Source organism: Chroicocephalus ridibundus, chromosome 2 (assembly GCF_963924245.1).
Source record: "Chroicocephalus ridibundus chromosome 2, bChrRid1.1, whole genome shotgun sequence".
Taxonomy (NCBI): Eukaryota; Metazoa; Chordata; class Aves; order Charadriiformes; family Laridae; genus Chroicocephalus; species Chroicocephalus ridibundus.
The window spans coordinates 45,210,670-45,229,364 of record NC_086285.1 but is presented as its reverse complement, the minus strand read 5'-3'; the positions used below and the strand labels follow the sequence as shown (position 1 = coordinate 45,229,364).

At 44.3% G+C, this 18,695-nt stretch overlaps 1 protein-coding gene across 2 annotated transcripts in view; it reads right to left on the bottom strand.

Annotated features, from left to right (window-relative positions):
- The window catches only part of TGFBR2 (transforming growth factor beta receptor 2), a 67,526-nt gene that overhangs the window by 13,573 nt on the left and 35,258 nt on the right, over positions 1–18,695 (bottom strand). For both annotated transcript variants that reach the window (XM_063325238.1, XM_063325237.1), the window contains exon 5: positions 4,798–5,597. In XM_063325238.1, the coding sequence (XP_063181308.1) occupies positions 4,798–5,597 (800 nt within the window). The remainder of the gene's footprint in view (positions 1–4,797; positions 5,598–18,695) is intronic.

Here is an 18,695-nt window from a genome sequence, read left to right as displayed (position 1 = left end):
TTTAACTTCAGCTTTCACAGAAACAATGCCATTTGACATGTATCCAAAATTCAGGCCATACTTGGCACAGGTTGTATTTTCTGCTGCCAGGGGAATCTGGCATTGTCCCGACTACCAACTTACTTGCACCTCCCTTGGTAAAGAAAAAAAAAAAGAAGCCCTTTTTAGTTCCTTAAGCAAATAATTTTGACATTAACAGGCTTTCTCACTCCTTGGTTGTTCACAGATAAACTCTGCCCTTTGGGCTTGAAGCAATTGCCACTGACCGAGTGTCTTTCAGATGAGCAAGAAACACATCGTATTCTTTTGCCCTGTGTATTACAGTGTTAGTTGTTTCTTTTCATGGTAGGCTTAAAAGGAAAGTGCTAAGTGTAGGCCTGGCAGAAGAAAGCAAATATGCAAATACTGAATGCAGAAGCACACCAAAAATCGTCCCCTTTGTTTGAAAAGCCATTCTCATAAACTTATTCATACTGAGCAATTTTCAGCAATGATTTTATCAGCTTGGCTGATATCTAGATTATGACCTTGCATTACAGAAAGCAAAGTTTAAATGGCTGTTTTTATCACAAGAAAGGATTTAAGGAAGAATTTTTGGATCGCTCAACAGTTGCACTCAAATGACAAACTCTTCACAGGGTAGGTATAAAAAATTTATCCCCCTTGAAAAACTGCAAACATAATAAGTTTTTGATCAGGCAAAGACAGTTTCGAATTGGAGGCTGGTTAATCACAGAGATGAACAAGCACAAGAGGGTGATGCAGGAGGACCTGTGATTCAAATAAGCTATTTGTAGACTGCACAACAGCAATCACTTCAGGGCCCAGCGGCAAACAGGACTGCAAAAGATCATTTCAGTTACTGGGTCTGCAATTGCAGGCAGCCACATAGTAAATGTACAGTCCCTGCGAAAGCCCTTGCAACATCCATTTTACAAGCTTCTATAAACACATATTACCACTCCAGGCTCAGGGTAAATGGGAAGAAGTTCCTGCGTGCAGCTCTGGAGTCCTCAGCGCAAGAAGGACATGGACCTGTTGGAATGGGGCCAGTGGAGGGCTACAAAGATGATCAGAGGGCCGGAGCACCCCTCCTATGAGGACAGGCTGAGAGAGTTGGGGTTGTTCAGCCTGGAGAAGAGAAGGCTCCGGGGAGACCTTATAGCGGCCTTCCAGTACCTGAAGGGGGCCTACAGGGGAGATGGGGAGGGACTCTTTATCAGGGAGTATAGTGATAGGGCAAGGGGTAACAGTTTTAAACTGAAAGAGAGGAGATTAAATTAGATATTAGGAAGAAATTCTTTACTTTGAGGGTGGAACAGGTTGCTCAGAGAAGCTGTGGCTGCCCCATCCCTGGAAGTGTCCAAGGCCAGGCTGGATGGGGCTTTGAGCAGCCTGGTCTAGTGGGAGGTGTCCCTGCCCATGGCAGGGGGGTTGGAACTGGATGATCTTTAAGGGCCCTTCTAACCCAAACCATTCTATGATTCTATGAAAAAGTGCAATACACTGTAAGAAGACAGCAGAAATGATCAAGGACATAGCTTTGTCATAGCACCGTGCAACAGCAGAGAATTTCTGCATCAAAAATATCCAAATGGTTGCAGGGTCAAAGTCTTTATAAAGAGAGGACAGAAAAAAACCTGTGTGATCAGTCCCAAAGTTAAATTCCCTATTACGTGGACTCTGTGATGAATTTAAGGCCAAGCATGTGAGCAACAGCCATATACTGAAGGGTACTTGGCACAATCACGTCTCAGCAGCACTGAGTTAACCAGCATGTCCCTCCCCTATAGAACAAGAACGTATGGGAACTCTGCAGCAGAGGCTGTTCCTATCTCCCATCTGTTCCCCAACACAAAACTTCTTCCTGAAGCAGATCCCATCCAAAGCTTAAGAAGAGTTACCTGTACACTATGGCCCACAGTCCCACCCCCCCAGATCCTGCTGATTTTAACAAGAGTTAATGGTGCCTAAATACAGATTCTTAACATTGTCACAAAGTGCTGTTCTGGCATTTCACACCCTCTTTGCAGCAGTGAAAATTATTCTGCAGTGTTGCTCAAAAATGGAGAATCAAACCCTATAACTAAAAAGTACAGTCAAAAATACAGAGAAAATTTAAAATAATTTGAAGAATGGTATCAAATCAATCCCATTTCCATCCTGCTTAGGAGTTAACATGTGTTCCAGTCTGCTTGTGTCCTTTTATCTGCATTTAGATTATTAAGTCTTTGGGCCAAAGATACTTTTCCTGTACCTCACAGAACCAATGCTGTTTAATATCTTCATAAGTGACCTGGATGATGGGACCAAGCGTACCCTGATGAAGTTTCCTGATGACACCAAACTGAGCGGGGAAGTGGACAATTCAGAAGGGAGAGCCACCCTGCAGGAAGACCTGGATAGGCTGGAAGCGTGGGCTTGCAAGAACCTTATGAAGTTCAACAAGGACAAGGGTAAGGTCTTGCACCTGTGAAAACATAATCCAGGAGGGCATCACAGTCTGGGATCTACCTGCTTATGGAGCAGCTCTGTGAAAAGGGACCTGGTGGACAATGAGCTCAATATGAGTGAACAGTGTGCTGCTACGGCAAAGAAAGCCAACAGGATGCTGGGTTGCATCAACAAGGGCATCACCAGCAAAGATAAAGAAGTCATTATCATCTACTCAGCTCTTGTCAGGCCACACCTGGAATACTGTGTTCAGTTTTGGTCCCTGCTATACAAAAAAGTTGAGGACAGGCTGGAGAGGGTCCAGAGAAGGACCACAAAGATGATCAAAGGACTGGTAAGCCTGCCATACAAGGAAAGGCTGAGAGAATTGGTTTTTTTCAGCCTTGAGAAAAGAAGGCTTAGGGGAGACCTTATCACCACGTTCCAGTATTTAAAGGGTGGCTACAAAGAAGATGGAGACTCCCTTTTTACAAGGAGTCACGTGAAAAAGAGGAGGGCTAACAGGTACAAGTTACTCCTGGGGAGATTCCAATTGGACACAAGAGGAAAATTTTTCACAATGAGAACAATCAGCCATTAGAATAATATCCCTGGGAAAGTGGTAGATTCCCCAACATTGGACATTTTTAAGGTTCGGATGGACAGTGTGCTGGGCCACCTTGTCTAGACTGTGCTTTTGCCAAGAAAGGTTGGATCAGATGATCCTTGAGGTCCCTTCCAACCTGGTATTCTATGATTCTAAAGTAGTCATGTTGGGGAATTTAAGTCAATGATGCTTGTGTGCCCAAAAGAATTAAGGTGGAGGCTGAAGTGGAGTCACCTTACACCATCATACTCCTTGTCACAGAGAAGAATGACATTAACTGGGTCACCCCAAAAAGATTCACTGGAGCTAAACAAAATAAAACAGTGGGCCTCAACACCCTTGCTTAAGGACGCAGACTCCAAAGCAGTGACTTGCTCTGGGCAGCGCTGTACTTTGTTGTCAGCATCGGTGTGGACTGTGGAAGTTGCACTATCAATGTTGTCCTCCTACTTCCAAGTGTCTGTGAGCAATGCCAGAGAAATCAGCTTGGAATATGGGTTGCCTTTAAGCAATCCAAGTGTCTGTGGGGGTTGAGTTTCAGAGCCCCTGCCTTACACTGCCAAATACTCTGTTTTCACTTTACTCCAAATGGGACGAGTCTTATGACTGACAAAATGATACAACTTCACTGAACTCCAAAAAGGTCTGGCATGCTGAAGAGAAATGATATGTAATTGTGAGTGGTGTTCATATTATTTTAAATACAGCTTCCATGGTTATCATTCACTCCTGGCAATGGTTAATAAAACCTCTCAAAATGAGATCAAGGCAGTTGCCTCTCACTAAGGAGACCTTCAAAGCCAGATCTTCATTAGATAAACAACAGCAAAGCTCCCATGAACTCAACAGAGCACTACTGACTGACAAGCTGTCTGTGAAAAAGTTCTAAACCAAAATATTAGTTCCATGTGAAGTAAAAGTCAGTGTAAATGGACAGGCTTTCACAGGAGCTATGTATAAAAATACAAGCATAAAAATACATGTATAAATATATGTATAACTAAATAATTACGAATTAATTAACAAATGGTCTGAATTTATACTACAGTAGTTTTCATTAGAAGAGCCAATATTTAGAGATGTACTTGAAAAAAATCATCTTCAAAGCATTCATAAACATCCTTCTGGCATACCTCTGAAGTAGATGAGTATTATCCATGCTACTTACATGAAAAAGCACAACAAGGCAATTATTTTTATTTGACATTCTTGCATTTACTTACATGTGGAGAATGTGTCATAAACAAGGGTGGGGTTTTTTTTGTCTTTTAAAGTGGCTATCTATCACTCCAGTTATCTGCTTACACTTCTTGAGGACTGAAGACGGATTTTACCTACGCTGGGGTACACCAGGGATGGGTCTACTCACACAAAACTGTAGTGCTGCCAGGCTGGAAAACTGTGGCACAACCTCACAACGTGAAGCACATCCTTACCATATGTGTATGTGTGTGTGCATTGCGCCAGCGCCACAAACAACCGCTAACAAGCTCATACATGCTTAGTATAAGTGTATAGACAGGATGGTTGCATCGTGTACATATGCAGCTCTCCAATCATAGCAACACATTCATTGGACTGCTCTCACTGTTGCTTTAATGTTAAGTTTAAAGTCTTTTTGTTTATAAATACTTTCACATTAATTTTTAATGATTTAATGATATGTGGCAGCATGAAGTTTTTTTCCTCTTTTCACCCCAGGAAGTGACACACCAACTGGTACAACCCTCACACCCCACTTCAAACTTTTGACTTACCTGCCCACTGTTAGCCAAGTCATCCACAGACAGAGAAGGGTCCAGCCTCAGGGATAACCCAAAGTCACAGAGACAGCAGGTTAAATCATTTTTCACCAGGATGTTGGAACTCTTTAGGTCTCTGTGCACGATAGGTGTTTTGGGGCGACCACAGGGTGTGTGATCACTATGCAGATGGGCGATCCCTCGGGCCAAGGACCCACCCAGTTTCCAGAGATCCTCCCAGCTGATAATGTGTCGTGTGAGATATTCCTGCAAGTTTCCTCTAGCGTGGAAGGCAGTGATCAACCAATACTGTTTACCAAGATCCGTCTTACGCTCCTCTGCTGTCAAGAATTGGAGGATGTTCTCATGCTTGAGGTTTACATCTGAAAAAATGTCTTTCTCAGTTTTCCAGGAGGCATATTCTTCATAGGGGAAAATCTTGACTGCCACAGTTTCATACTGCTCTGATGTGTTTTGCTTCAATTTGGCTTTATACACTTCAGCAAACCTTCCTTTGCCAACAACAACGTCCAACTCAATCGGCAGCAATTCTGTGTTGTGGTTGATGTTGTTGGCACAGGTAGAACTGATGTCTGAGCGGTCATCATCTAACATAATGGCACAAACATCACTGCAGTCCTTATGTTTCCTGGGCTTAACATTCTTCTCCCATGCCTTGTTGAGCTTCCTCTTCTTATGAGTGCGGTAGGCATAAAAGATAACAATCACAGCAACAGAAATCACCAGTAATGGGACAAGACTTATGATGGTGACTTTGGAAATTTCATCTTTCTCCTCTGACTTATGAGAGTCATCTGTAAAGAACAGAACGAAGGCATACGTTAAATGATATCATAGCTTTATGTATACAGGGGGCTGTCAATAATTATTTTTATCCAGAGTGCAATACATGATGTCCTCCACTAACAGTAAATAATAAAAATTACCATGGCTTCCTTACCTCAAAATGTTGTTTTGTATATAGGCCTCCACTTACCAGGACTTTCCTGTCTGCTTATTTTATAAAAAGGCAGAACCAAATGAGCAAGAACCTAATGTAATTTAATAGTTTTGTTCTCTCAGGCTCTTACTAAATTATGGATGAAACCTTCATTTTCCTGAATACAATAGCCAAAGTCTCCTGGATTTACTCTGTTGATGTATCCTTGACAGATCTGCCCCTTTAACCAGTAACTGCTACAACACATTCATTTTTCTAGGAACTGCATTGATAAATAAATAGACAATGCAGCATGTGATTTCCCACTTGGAAAGTTATCATTTCAGATCCAGTATATTTCAGTGGGATCCATGTAAAGACATCTTCAGGAAGCCTGTCCACACACAACTACCGCAGGCACAATATGTATACCTGCATACGCATCTGAACAACAAAACTCATACTCATGCTTTGATGCATGTGAGAGTGTTGCTAGAAAAAATTAAAACACCTGCACGTGCACAGGTGTTTGAATCCTGCAGGCACAATCAGGCACGTATGACACTTCTGAGAATTTTCACCCCTTGTGTACTTTTTGAGTGGATTTATGGAACGGAAAACATCCTCTGTGTGTCCCTTGCTGGATCTACACTAGTTGCCTTGTAAAGCAGTTGATGGTTCACTCCAAACTGGTGCAGTCCACACACTAACACACTAACATATTCTTAGATGGAACACATAGGGATAGGGAACAGAAGAACAACAGAGATATATTCTAGAACAGGGAGATGTTCTGGGAATGGTACAGAACATTATTCTAGAGGTGAGAGCTGCCCTATTACCTCTAGATGTGACCCTTCTAGTTCAATTTGGGGTATTTTTTTAGGGAAGGTAAACAGTTTAAACGAGAACAGTTTTATTCCGAAAACAGATTAAAGAAGGAGGGTCAGAGTTTACCTGAACCTGATTTGATTGGACACATGGGAATGTACTCTCCCTGACTGTTTCTTCCTTTGAGTCAGAGCAAACATACTATCTTATCTTTCCATGAGGGAGGGGATTAATTGGAACAAGCCCTGGGAGTCAAACCTGAATGGACTAAACCAACTGAAGCTGCAACCAGAGTTAAGCAAGTAGCTTGTGTTGGCAGCATGATGCTCTAGTGGATGTCACTGACTCAGGCTCTGTGTATCAGGCCAAATAAGTCAATAAGAAAAGTTTAATAAGCTCTGAAGGGAATTTTCCACTTACTACATTAGCCACAAACCTGTTTCCCCTACTGTGTGCCTCTCAAAATGAAGGTGAGCAATGCTGAAAGGGGTGGGGGGAAAAGAGTTTACAATTAGAACAAGCAGTACCTCTGACACTCCACATATAATCACATTTCCATTGGAAACTCTGTCAAGCAGCAGGAACCATCAGCTATTCAAAGGCAGGCGACGGGATACATGAAGAGTGTATTTTTCTTTATTTGGAAGAAGGCCTGAATCTTGAACCAGGATGTGCTTCCTCTGTTTGAAAGGTTCATCAACCAGATGTAAAGCAAGTAATTCAATCCTAACCTCTCTCATAGGGTTTCAAGGAAGAAGAGCCTTCCTAGCACTGACATTTCCGGCTAGCACAGGTTAGTGGCATTCATTAGCAGCACCTACAAAGAATGTATTTCCTTCCTTTATGCAAAAGAACTGAAGCCAATCCCTTCTTCTGAACCTATGCAAACCACAAATCCTTATACTCAAGTGATTTCCCTTGGCAACAAAATGTTAGTTAACTTTAAGCTCTCAAAATTTTAAATAAAAGAAAGAAATAAAAGTTCATCACAGATTACAGGTACCCCTTCTTCTTCTCGGCATGTTGAAGAGGTGGAAAAAAACCCATTTTTTTTTATGGTCCTTACTGGAGGAATATATTTAGAAAGTCCAATATCACTGTCAGCAAACAGAAGATTTGCATTGCTTATTCCCATGTGCATTCTTTGCTCTCAGAAAATCTGCTTTATAAAGAACTTGGGAAACACCGCGGTGGAGGAGAACTGACTGCATTGCGGGATGGCTCGTTCGGAGTTTTGGCTGCAAGCAGGCCCCAACTGCATGAATGCAACTGTGATCTGTAACAATCAGATAAAATAGTTTTGATGAACGTTTGGGGGTTCTGTTCCATCTTTATTTCTTGACCACAGAAAAGCATGCTTGAAGTTTGGATTCTGCTCTTGGAACTGAGTGGTGTGTCATCTATATCATATGGTACACTTTTTAACAAAGATGAACATGCCTCTTTAGGGCCTTTTAAGCCCTTTTAATTTGCTACAAAGCTGCAATATGTTGCCTAAATACTTGAAATACAAATGTCTTTCTAAATGAGGGAGAAAAAAACGAATATGTATTAGTTCTCTTTCAAATTTCTCCCCATGAGTCCAAGCAGTTGGAGGTAGTTGGGTGCCTGTTCAGCTCTAACTGAGAAGAAAATCACCCAAAGCCTCCACTGCTTGACTGTTATGGCTCCCTGTCTGAGGGTCTCTGATCATTCCTATAATGCCCTAGAGCAGGCTGTATTATTTTGGCCTACAGCTAAGAAGTCTCCGGCAGACTTCATGGCCCCTTTGGCTCTTCCTCTTTTTGCACAAGAGAAAGCTCTGCTTGTGGTGCAGGGGAATTTCTGGGTGGAAGGGAGAAACTGTTGATGTTGCAAATGTCACTTGAAAAAGAATGAATTTTTTTCTTTTAAATCAAAGCAGAAGCTGAGCAGTTTGGCCACTTCCCCTAAGCACTCTATCATCCTGCACCCCTGCTGCAAAGTGATGCATCCTCTTGGCACCTTCCCTTGGAGGAAGCAGGGAGGGGGGGTGAAAAGCGTGTGGCTGCACATCCCCACCTTAAGCAGCAGGGACGAAGGGTGGGTGTGCTCATTTGCAGTTTTTAAGACACCAGACAAGTCCCATTCAAGGCTTGGGAAGTGCAAGAATGAGTGCCCAATAGAGAGAACTGTCAGAACCAACAAGGCTGAACCCTGAGCTGAGGAGGGGACTGAGCCGCCTGCCATGAGAATTAAAGGGGACAGCAGCAGCAAAGAGCTGGTGGCACTGGGGGCTGGTCCCAGCAAGGCGCTTCTGGAACTGCCTCTGATTTTGACTGCTGATAGGAGCAAAACAAAATCAGCCCTTCCAGCACAAGCTAAAGTTGGGTTATTTCTTTGCGTAAAAAGTCAGGGCAGGATCAAAATTCAGAGCATATCTGTATGTTTGCATAATGGCTAGCCAACATTTTCTGGCTTGACTACAAGAACCTAAGAATAAATATGTTCATTTGCTTATAAATAAATACCCATGACTCAAACCCCAGAATTTCAAAAATGGGAGTGCAGCTTCCTCTTTTTAAACACTGCAATGAGCAAAACCTGGCTACGCAGGCAGGCAAGGAAACAGTTAAACGAAACAGCCTTTCAGGTTTTGCAAACATGCTCCTAAATAACTTTCCCCACCCAGAACTATTATTTAGGCAGGATCAGTCCTTTCTTAAGCTTCAAAAGAGCCTATTAATATAGCATAACAATAGAGAAGTTGAGCTAAAAGAAAGCTTCCTGTATGCGGTTTAAAGTAAGCACAAGCCATCTGCACAACCCTTAACGCTACCCAAGCCTTTAGGGAATATGGCTCAGGTGCCAAGGAAAATGGAAACGCTGTACAGCCCCTGTTCAGTCAGGAAGCTTCAAAGCACAACAGCGCTTTGCCCGCCAATTCTTTAGGTTGGACTGGGTGCCTTTGATCGAACCTCGGTGTCACTGACCTTTGGAAACAAGAAATAAAACAATGGCAATGAAATTAGGACCCGCACTTGAATGCACAGGGCCGCAGAAAGGCACAGCCAGTCCTGACGGAAGAACTTCAGTGCCGTTTGCTGCTTGTGCGAGTTCTAAAGTTGCTGCCTATTCAACTGCTAGTCAAAGCCACGCAGCAGGGCAAGAACATATTGGATATTGGCAGAACTCAGGTTAAACACATGAACACCGACATATTGCAGGCTTGTATAGTGTCTTTGAACCCACCCAGAAACACAGAGGCACAAAATATGGGCCCAGACTCGGGACTGTGATCTAGTTATTTTGCAGGCTCCTGAGACACAAAGCAGCCCTTTGAGCCGACTGGGGGACAACTGCGTTTTGCAGCAATTCTGAGGTTTCAAAGTTTCGTTTCAATTCCACACTGGAATGAAAACTAACACTTTTTGAATGTTTTCGCATAAACAGAATTTTATTCAAATGTTGCAATTTGGCAAGAGATGTGAGCGCTGAATCCCCACCAGTGAGGGGACTAGTCTGGGGTATGGGAGCTCCAAGTTCAAGTTCTGCTCTTGTTTGATTCAGGGAAGAGCTTTTCATCTTTGATTATTCTAAATCGGGCAAAATGTGAGTTTGAACCTTACGTGTGTACTGATTTCTGCACAAGATATTAGGCAATAAAATATGGAAAAGTCTGCCCATCTCTTCAGTGCTACTTTCTGGATGAAAACTAATTCCATAAAATGCTTCATTTTCAGTGAAATGAAGTTTCACTCCGAGCAGCTGTTTGGGGTAACTTAGTTTAACTCTGTTGAACAATCCTCAAGTGACAATGAAATTCTGTAGTTCAGTGCCTCATGTACCTTCCTGATTTTGTTGCTTTTAGAATTAAAATGTCTTGGAAATCTCAGCACAACATTTTTAGATGGGAAATGTTGATTTTCAAAACAGAAACTCTGTTTCTGACATTCCTGTACTTTTCCCTGAAACCCCTATCTTGAGGACAAAAGTGCTCTGAAAGTTGATCCAACTTTTCTGTTTAAAAACTTCTGCTAATTTTCCAGGCGTTGTTTTTTGGCTTTGTGGATGGGGGTGGGCAGCTTTTTTATTGGGGTGGGGGCAGGCTTTTTCCTTAGGAAAATGGTTTATCCTGACACAAAATACTTGGAAATAATCAAACTCAATTGCTGCACCTCAAACTAACCTGCATTTTTTTTTTTATCTTGACAGTTTCTTGGAAACATTTTAATTTTCCGTCCTTGCTGGAGAGGAAGAATTTTTTTTTCAACCTAATAGTTTTGTGGGGCAGGAAATCAGTTCCACCCCTCCCTCAGCTCTACGCTGAACCATCTGATGGCAGAAGACAGAGATTACTAGATTTTAAAACCAGAGTGGACTCTATCTTGCTACCCAGGGGAAAATAAACCCTGGCATTTACTGTAGACCTTCCTGAAAGTTAAAATCCTGCAGCCAGTTCCTGAATTTGACAAGAGTTTTTTTGGACTAGGTAAACCAGGTCTGTCAAGGCCAGCTACTTGTGTTTGAGCTGTATGTCTTCATCTTTTAGTCCAAAGAGGATATTGCCAGGGTATTCAAAACATAGTATCTGCTGAAGCAGCCTCCCGGAGAGGCACTAGCTCTGGTAGTTGGCAGGTCTGCCTGGCTGGATATAGGGGCTCAAAGACAGTAAAAGTGACAAGGTAAAGCCATCTCTAGAGTCTGTTTCTAAAGCTGTCTTTCTAAAGCACTGCCATCCTCACAGCTCAGAATCTGGGCCCTAAGGATGTTTGCTCAAAGGTGTGGGAACTCATTCACTTGACGGGTTGGTTATTTGCCAGCCTGAATGCTGCTCTACAGCCAATATATGGCTGGCAAACCAGAGCCAGCCCCCACAGCACTTAATACAGGCCATTGCCCAGTGCCGCCACTTGCCTCTTTTCCTGAGAAGTAGTAAGGGAAAGGCATGCGCGGTTTTGGAGACCTGTGGCACGCTCACTGCTGCTCTCCCCTGGGGGCCAGCAGCTTTGCCCTTGGCGCATGACTACCCAGGATTGGGTGATCAGGACTCAAGACGCCCCCGTTATGGCTGGGGAAAATCCCCAGTTACGCGACCCCGTTATATGTGTTACATGTTGGAAAAGTCATGCCTAGGCACCTGTCACCTGACAGGAATGGCTGCTTCTTAGTCACGGGCGCAGGAGGCAGGCAACTTGATTGCCTCTGGGTGCCTTACTTCAGTGAAAAGGCTGGGCAACAATGATGTAATGGATATTTTATCTACTGTAAGCAGAATTTCATTTTTCAACTGTTTGCCAAGTATGCTATTCAGCACCCAGGAGATTTGAGAAACTCTTAAGCTCTAAGACAGAACAAATAGTTTGTTGCTGTTTTATTCCCTCACTGCTGGCTAGAAAGTGTAATTCCTTCGTTTGTTGGCACAGCACCCATTTGTTTAACATCTCCCACCCCTGGATGCATTCCCTCCTTATCTCTCCCATTCTAACAGGCCACTTCACTGCATGGCATCTCTCGCACATTTTAACTTTTGTAGCTGAGCTTTCCTATGCAGCGATTTGAAAGCCGACATGTTCTAACTTTACATGATGTGACTGTGTTTCTGTGATACATGCCTCAGTTATACAACTCTGTGTCTGCTGCTGTTTGCTGGTGGTTTTCTGGAACAAATCAATCTCTCCAGCTTCAATATGTTCCAACAGATGCCACACATTAACCACTATTTTTATTCTCAGCCTGAGCTTCACCCCTCCAACCTTTCCCAAAATATTATGTTGCTAGTGTTAGTTACAGTTTGTTTCTGTCTGTAATTATTAAAGTCTCTTCCATGACAACCTGATAAAAGGTTGGCCACATTCCCACACTTATTAAGCTCTCAAGTGATGCAAATTGTAACAAATATGCCAACCAGACTGGAAGAGCGCTGCCTAGTTTGTTTTAACACAAATCTGTAACTGAGCTCTGCATGGTTATTTTCCTAGGAAGCAAACAATATAAATAATACAGAGCAAAACAAAATTTTGGCTTCCTTTGGCTCTTTCCATTCTATTTCCTTTCTATCCCACTAAGTGAATCAGACATTCAGTATTAAGACAGCCTCTCCTTTGGTTACACACAGCTGCAGGCATTGGGTGGGACTCTATGGCTGCAAATACCTAAGAGGAAACACAGGGAACAAAGCCAACAGACAAGCGGTGAGAGGCTCTGCACAACCTTATGTAATGCTGCTGACCTCTCTCCTGGGGCAGACGGAAGACAGTTACCTTCTGAACGAGTTAGCTGGATAACAGAAAAACAGATTAATGAAAGCCTTTGTTAAAATCCACTTGGAAGCAGTCCAGCTGTAATCACCTCCCTTCTGCTGCTCCTTGAGCACTGGACAACTCATCACATGAGTATTTACAGCCTGGTGGCTGATTGTGCACAGGTCTTATGTCTGCTCTTAAATCTGAGATCCTACTCCCCACCTGTACGGGCCAGTATCTCAGCTATTAGGAGTAGGCATTTCTCTACTCAAGAGAGAGAATATGGAGGGCACACACCACGAGGCACCCTGTGGTTTTACCTGTGTGACCACGGAGAGGACATGAGGAAGTGGGATGGACAACCTACCCTGATCCTACAGGCATGAGTACATGAGTTGCAAGGAAGAACAATCACAAGGGGGTTCTTCCAGGAAAAGTGCCACTCCAGTTTCCAGTGGGCAGTTCCTCAGATAGAGAAGAAGGCCTGATCTTACTTCTGATCATCTTGAAGGGACTTTTAAGTCATTTTGCAAGAAGTGAGTAACGGATACCATGACCAGGATTAGAGGGGTCCTGCCTCTGGCCAGGTTGGGGAAAGGGACAACCGGATTTATTGGACTGTGTGGACTCGATGGCCTGGCACATCAGAGCCACAGGAATATAAGGCTCTAGCGGACACCGGTCCATGGTGTACCCTAATACCATCAAGCTATAGTGGGGCAGAACCCATTTGTATTTCTGGAGTGACAGGGGAATCCCAAGAGTTGACTGTACTGGAAGCAGAAATGAGCCTAACTGAGAATGAGTGGCAAAAGCACCTCATTGTGACTGGCCCAGAGGCTCAGTGCATTCTTGGCATATAGACTACCTCAGAAGAGGGTATTTTAAGGACCCAAAAAGGTACTTAAAGGTGGGCTTTTGGCATAGCTGCCTTGGAGACAGATGAAATTAAACAGCTCTCTACCTTGCCTGGTCTCTCAGAGGACCCTTCTGTTGTCAGGTTGTTGAGGGTCAAAGAACATCAGGTGCCAGTCACTACCACGACAGTGCATCGGCAGCAATATTGCACCAACCGAGACTCTCTGATTCCCATCCATAAACTGATTTGTCAACTAGAGATTCAAGGAGTGATCAGCAAGACTTGTTCACCCTTTAATAGTCCCATATGGCTCGTGCAAAAATCTAATGGAGGGTGGAAGCTAACAGTGGACTATTGTGGCCTGAATGAAGTCACTGCTGAGTGCTGCCATGCCAGACATTCTAGAACTTCAATACAAACTGGAGTCAAAGACAGCCAAGTGGTATGCCACAACTGATACTGCTAATGCATTTTTCTCAATCCCTTTGGCAGCACAGTGCAGGCCACAGTCTGATTTCACTTGGAGAGGTGTCCAGTACACTAGGAATCAACTGCCCAAGGGGTGGAAACACAGCCCTACCATTTGCCATGAAGCTCCAGAACACCTCCAATACATTAACACCATCATCATTTGGGGCAACACAGCAGAAGAAGTTTTTGAGAAAGGGAATAAGATAGTTCGAATCCTTCTGAAAGCTGTTTTTGCCATAAAATGAAGTAAGGCCAAGGGACCTGCGCAGGAGATCCAGTTTTTAGGAATAAAATGGCAAGATGGATGCTGTCAGTTCCCAATGGATGAGATCAACAAAACAGCAGCTATGTCTCCACCAACTAGTAAAAAAGGAAACACAAGCCTTCTTAGGCGTTGTGGGTTTTTGGAGGATGCATATCCCAGATTACAGTCTGATTATGAGCTCTCTATACCAAGAGACCCAGAAGAGGAATGATTTTAAATGGGGCCCTGAGCAAGGACAAGCCTTTGAACAAATTAAACAGGAAATAGTTCACGCAGTAGCCCTGGGGCCAGTCCAGGCTGAAACAAGATGTTAAAAATGTGCTTTACACCGCAGCTGGGGAGAACGGCCCTACCTGGAGCCTCTGGCAGAAAGCACCAGGGAAGACTCGAGGTTGACCCCCTAGGGTTTTGGAGTCAGGGATACAGAGGATCTGAAGCCCCCTACACTCCAACAGAAACAAAGATATGGAGCATATGAAGGGGTTCAAGCTGCTTCAGAAGTGGCTGGTACAGAAGCACAGCTCCTCTTAGCACCTCGACTGCTGGTGCTGGCCTGGATGTTCAAAGATAGGGTCCCTGATACATATCATGCAACTGATGCTACATGGAGTAAGTGGATTGCACTGATCACACAACGAACTCAAATGGGAAACCCCAGTCACTCAGGAATTCTGGAAGTGATCATGGACTGGCCAGAAGGCAAAGATTTTGGAATATTACCAAAAGAGGAGGTGACACGTGTGGAAGAAGCTCCATCAGAAAATGAGAAGACATATGCCCTGTTCACTGATGGGTCCTGCCAGATTGTGGGAAAGCACTGAAAGTGGAAGGCTGCTGTGTGGAGTCCTACACGATGAGTTGCAGAAGCCCCTGAAGGATAAGGTGAATTAAGCCAGTTTGCAGAGGTGAAAGCCATCCAGATGGCTTTAGACATTGCTGAATGAGAAAAATGCCCAGTACTTTATACTGATTCATGGATGGTGGCAAATGCTCTGTGGGGGTGGTTGCAGCAGTGGAAGCAGAGCAACTGGCAGCGCAGAAGCAAATCCATCTGGGCTGCTGAATTGTGGGATGACATTGCTGCCCGGGTAGAGAATCTGGTTGTGAAAGTATGTCATGTAGATGCCCATGTACCCAAGAGCTGGGGCACTGAGGAACATCAAAACAACCAGCAGGTGAATAGGGCTAAGATGGAAGTGGCTCATGTGGATCTGGACTGGCAACACAAGGGTGAATTATTCATAGCTTGATGGGCTCGTGACACCTCAGGCCATCAAGGAAGAGATGCAACATATAGATGGGCACGTAACTGAGGAGTGGACTTGACCATGGACACAGTTGCACAGGTTATCCATGAATATGAAACGTGCTGCAATCAAGCAAGCCAAGTGGTTAAAGCCTCTTTGGTATGGAGGGCGATGGCTGAAATATAAATATGGGCCTGTCAGATTGATTATATCACACTGCCACAAACCCCCCCAAAGCAAGTACCATGTGCTCACAATGGTGGAAGCAACCACCAGATGGCTGGAAACATACCCCGTGCCCCATGCCACCGCCCGGAACACTATTCTGGGCCTTGAAAAGCAAGTCTTATGGTGACGTGGCACCCCAGAGAGAATTGAGTCAGCCAACAGGACTCATTTCTAAAACAGCCTCCTAGACACCTGGACCAAAGAGCATGGCATTGAGTGGGTATACCACATCCCCTATCATGCACCAGCGTCTGGGAAGATCAAACGATACAATGGACTGCTAAAAACTACACTGAGAGCAATGGGTGGTGGGACTTTAAAACACTGGGATACACATTTAACAAAAGCTACTTGGTTAGTTAACACCAGGGGATCTACCAATCAAGCTGGCCCAGCCCAATCAAAACTTCCACATACTCTAGAAGGGATAAAGTCCCTGTAGTTCCACATGAAGAATATGTTAGTGAAGACAGTCTGGGTTAGTCCTGCCTCAGGCAAAGATCAGCGCAATTGCTTTCACTCAAGGACCTGAATGCACTTGGTGGGTGATGCGGAAGGATGGGGAGGTCTGATGCGTGCCTCATGGGGATCTGGTTTTGGGTGAGAATAGCCAATGAATCAAACTGTATGATGTTAATTGCTGTATAATCCTGACAGTGTATGTCATTATTACTATAATTGCTATCAATTGTACCACAGCAAGAATCACCCAAACTAATGACAGATGGACATTGATGAAACTGAGTAAAGTGCAGTGGTGATGGGATCAGAACTGACCTCAGAAGCTGGCGCCCAGCAACTTCCTCGAGATTGACATCTTCAACCCATGGACCGCAGGCACGGGCCGCACCAGATACACCAGCCGTGAGCTCCAAATACAGCATGCTAAAGTCCAGCACCACACACCATCTTGCCTGCCCTGAGAGACTGTTCTAACAGATGGAGCCCAAAGTCATGGATTAAATGAACTCAACAAACATTTTAGAGGGATGGCCCATAGGCTACGGGAATCATATTTGCATGCGTATGTATACGTACGTATATACCAAAGACAGGGAAAAGTGGTGGTAATTAATTGGAAACTGTAAGATCTGTGAATAAGGGGTGGATAATGTCCTGGTTCCAGTGGGGATAGAGTTAATTTTCACAAGGAGCTGGAACGGGACACAGCAGGGAGGGGGGTACCCAGAATAGCCGAACAGGGTATTCGATACCATGGTGACGCCATGCCCAGTATATAGCCCAGTATATAGCCCAGTATATGGCCTGGGAGCTGCCAGGGGAGGCGGCAGGAAATCAGAGCTTGGGAGCGGGCTGGGGCTTCTTGGGTCCTGTCGGTGAGCGGTGGTACCGTAATCATGTTTTGTACATTCCTCTATCAGTATTATTGTTGTTGTTTTCCTCTTTCCTTCGCTTAAACTGCCTTTGTCTCAACCCACGAGTTTTGCCTTTTTCTTCCGATTCTCCCCTCATTCCAGCGGGGGGTGGGGGGGGATGGAGGGGGAGGGGGTGAGCGACGATCGCTTGATTCTTTGCTGCCGGCTGGAGTTAAATCACGACATAAGGAGAGGAAAAGAAGAGAAAGGAAGGAAAAGACAGGGGCAACGTGTTAGAGACAAGCGAAAGATCCCAAGTTAAAGGAAATTCTAAAACATTATCCATCTGGGCACAGGACAAGGCATCATGCAGGCATGCTCGGCGGTGGTTGGGGCAGCAGAACACCACCAGGTCTCCCAGGTAACAACCGTACACAGTGAGCAATCACAGCACCCGACACTGCAAATCCATAGGCTGTAATTCGTTCGGGCAAATGACTCAGCCACAATTGATTAATCAAATGCTTAACGTCTCTTACACTCTCAATTAGCAAACTTGGTAAAACCATGATCAATGTGAAGACTGTTAGCAGCACAACACCCTCCCCCACCTCCAACACACTTCCCCAATTAGCTTCATTATTCTTATAAACTCTTGCTCGCCTGTCAGTCATCTCTATCAGTGAAGATTTTATATTTCAAGGCAACTGTTTGGATGATTCAGATAATCGTTAAAACTTGTATACATTGTTGCTGCTAAAGGTTTCTCCCGTATTAAAAATGGGTGCGGTGGAAATGCCCAAAATAATGACCTCATCTTGCACTGCATGAGGAATAAACAGAGACTACCTGAACAATCCCACAGGCACCGCGGTTGCAAACTGCATGGAGATCTGCATTGCGTGGCAAGACAGGTGAGGATGAAAAACGATCACCACATAAATTGTAAAAATGAAATCACTCCAAACCAAGTAGAGCTTGGCTACAGGTCTGCAAATCCTGTTTCCAAATGTTGAGATCTCTGCATTTTTTGCTTGGACTTGAACTTGATGCCCAGGATAACAACTGCATATATAACAGCAACAGTACTTTTCCTGTCAGCAGTCTCCAATGCTGGGGTCACCTTTTTGCATGCCGCTGAATGAACGTGTCTGAATGAGACCGCACAACAGGGAGAAGTTGCACTGCATAGCAGGTAGGTCATGCACTCAATAACATGCAGGTATCCATTGCCTCGGCCACAATGAGTGCCTGGTCATGTCTGCCCACGGAGAACGGGTCAGACATGAGGCTGGAAAGAGCGCAATCCCTTCGGGTAAACAAGCCTTGACCTCAGCCAAATAGCTTAGGATTGTTAATAAAGAAGAACTTTGTTAGGCATTTGTCATGCTCGCAATGGCTGATGAATAGAAGCTGGGAGATGCTGTGGCGAAGGGAAGGCTGAGGAGCAAATCTACCCAAACACCAAGGGAGGCCTGGAACTGTGCAAACAGCTACAGACAGACCTGGTTCACCACAACAGGTCAAAACATAAGAAGGCAAAGCAAGATGCA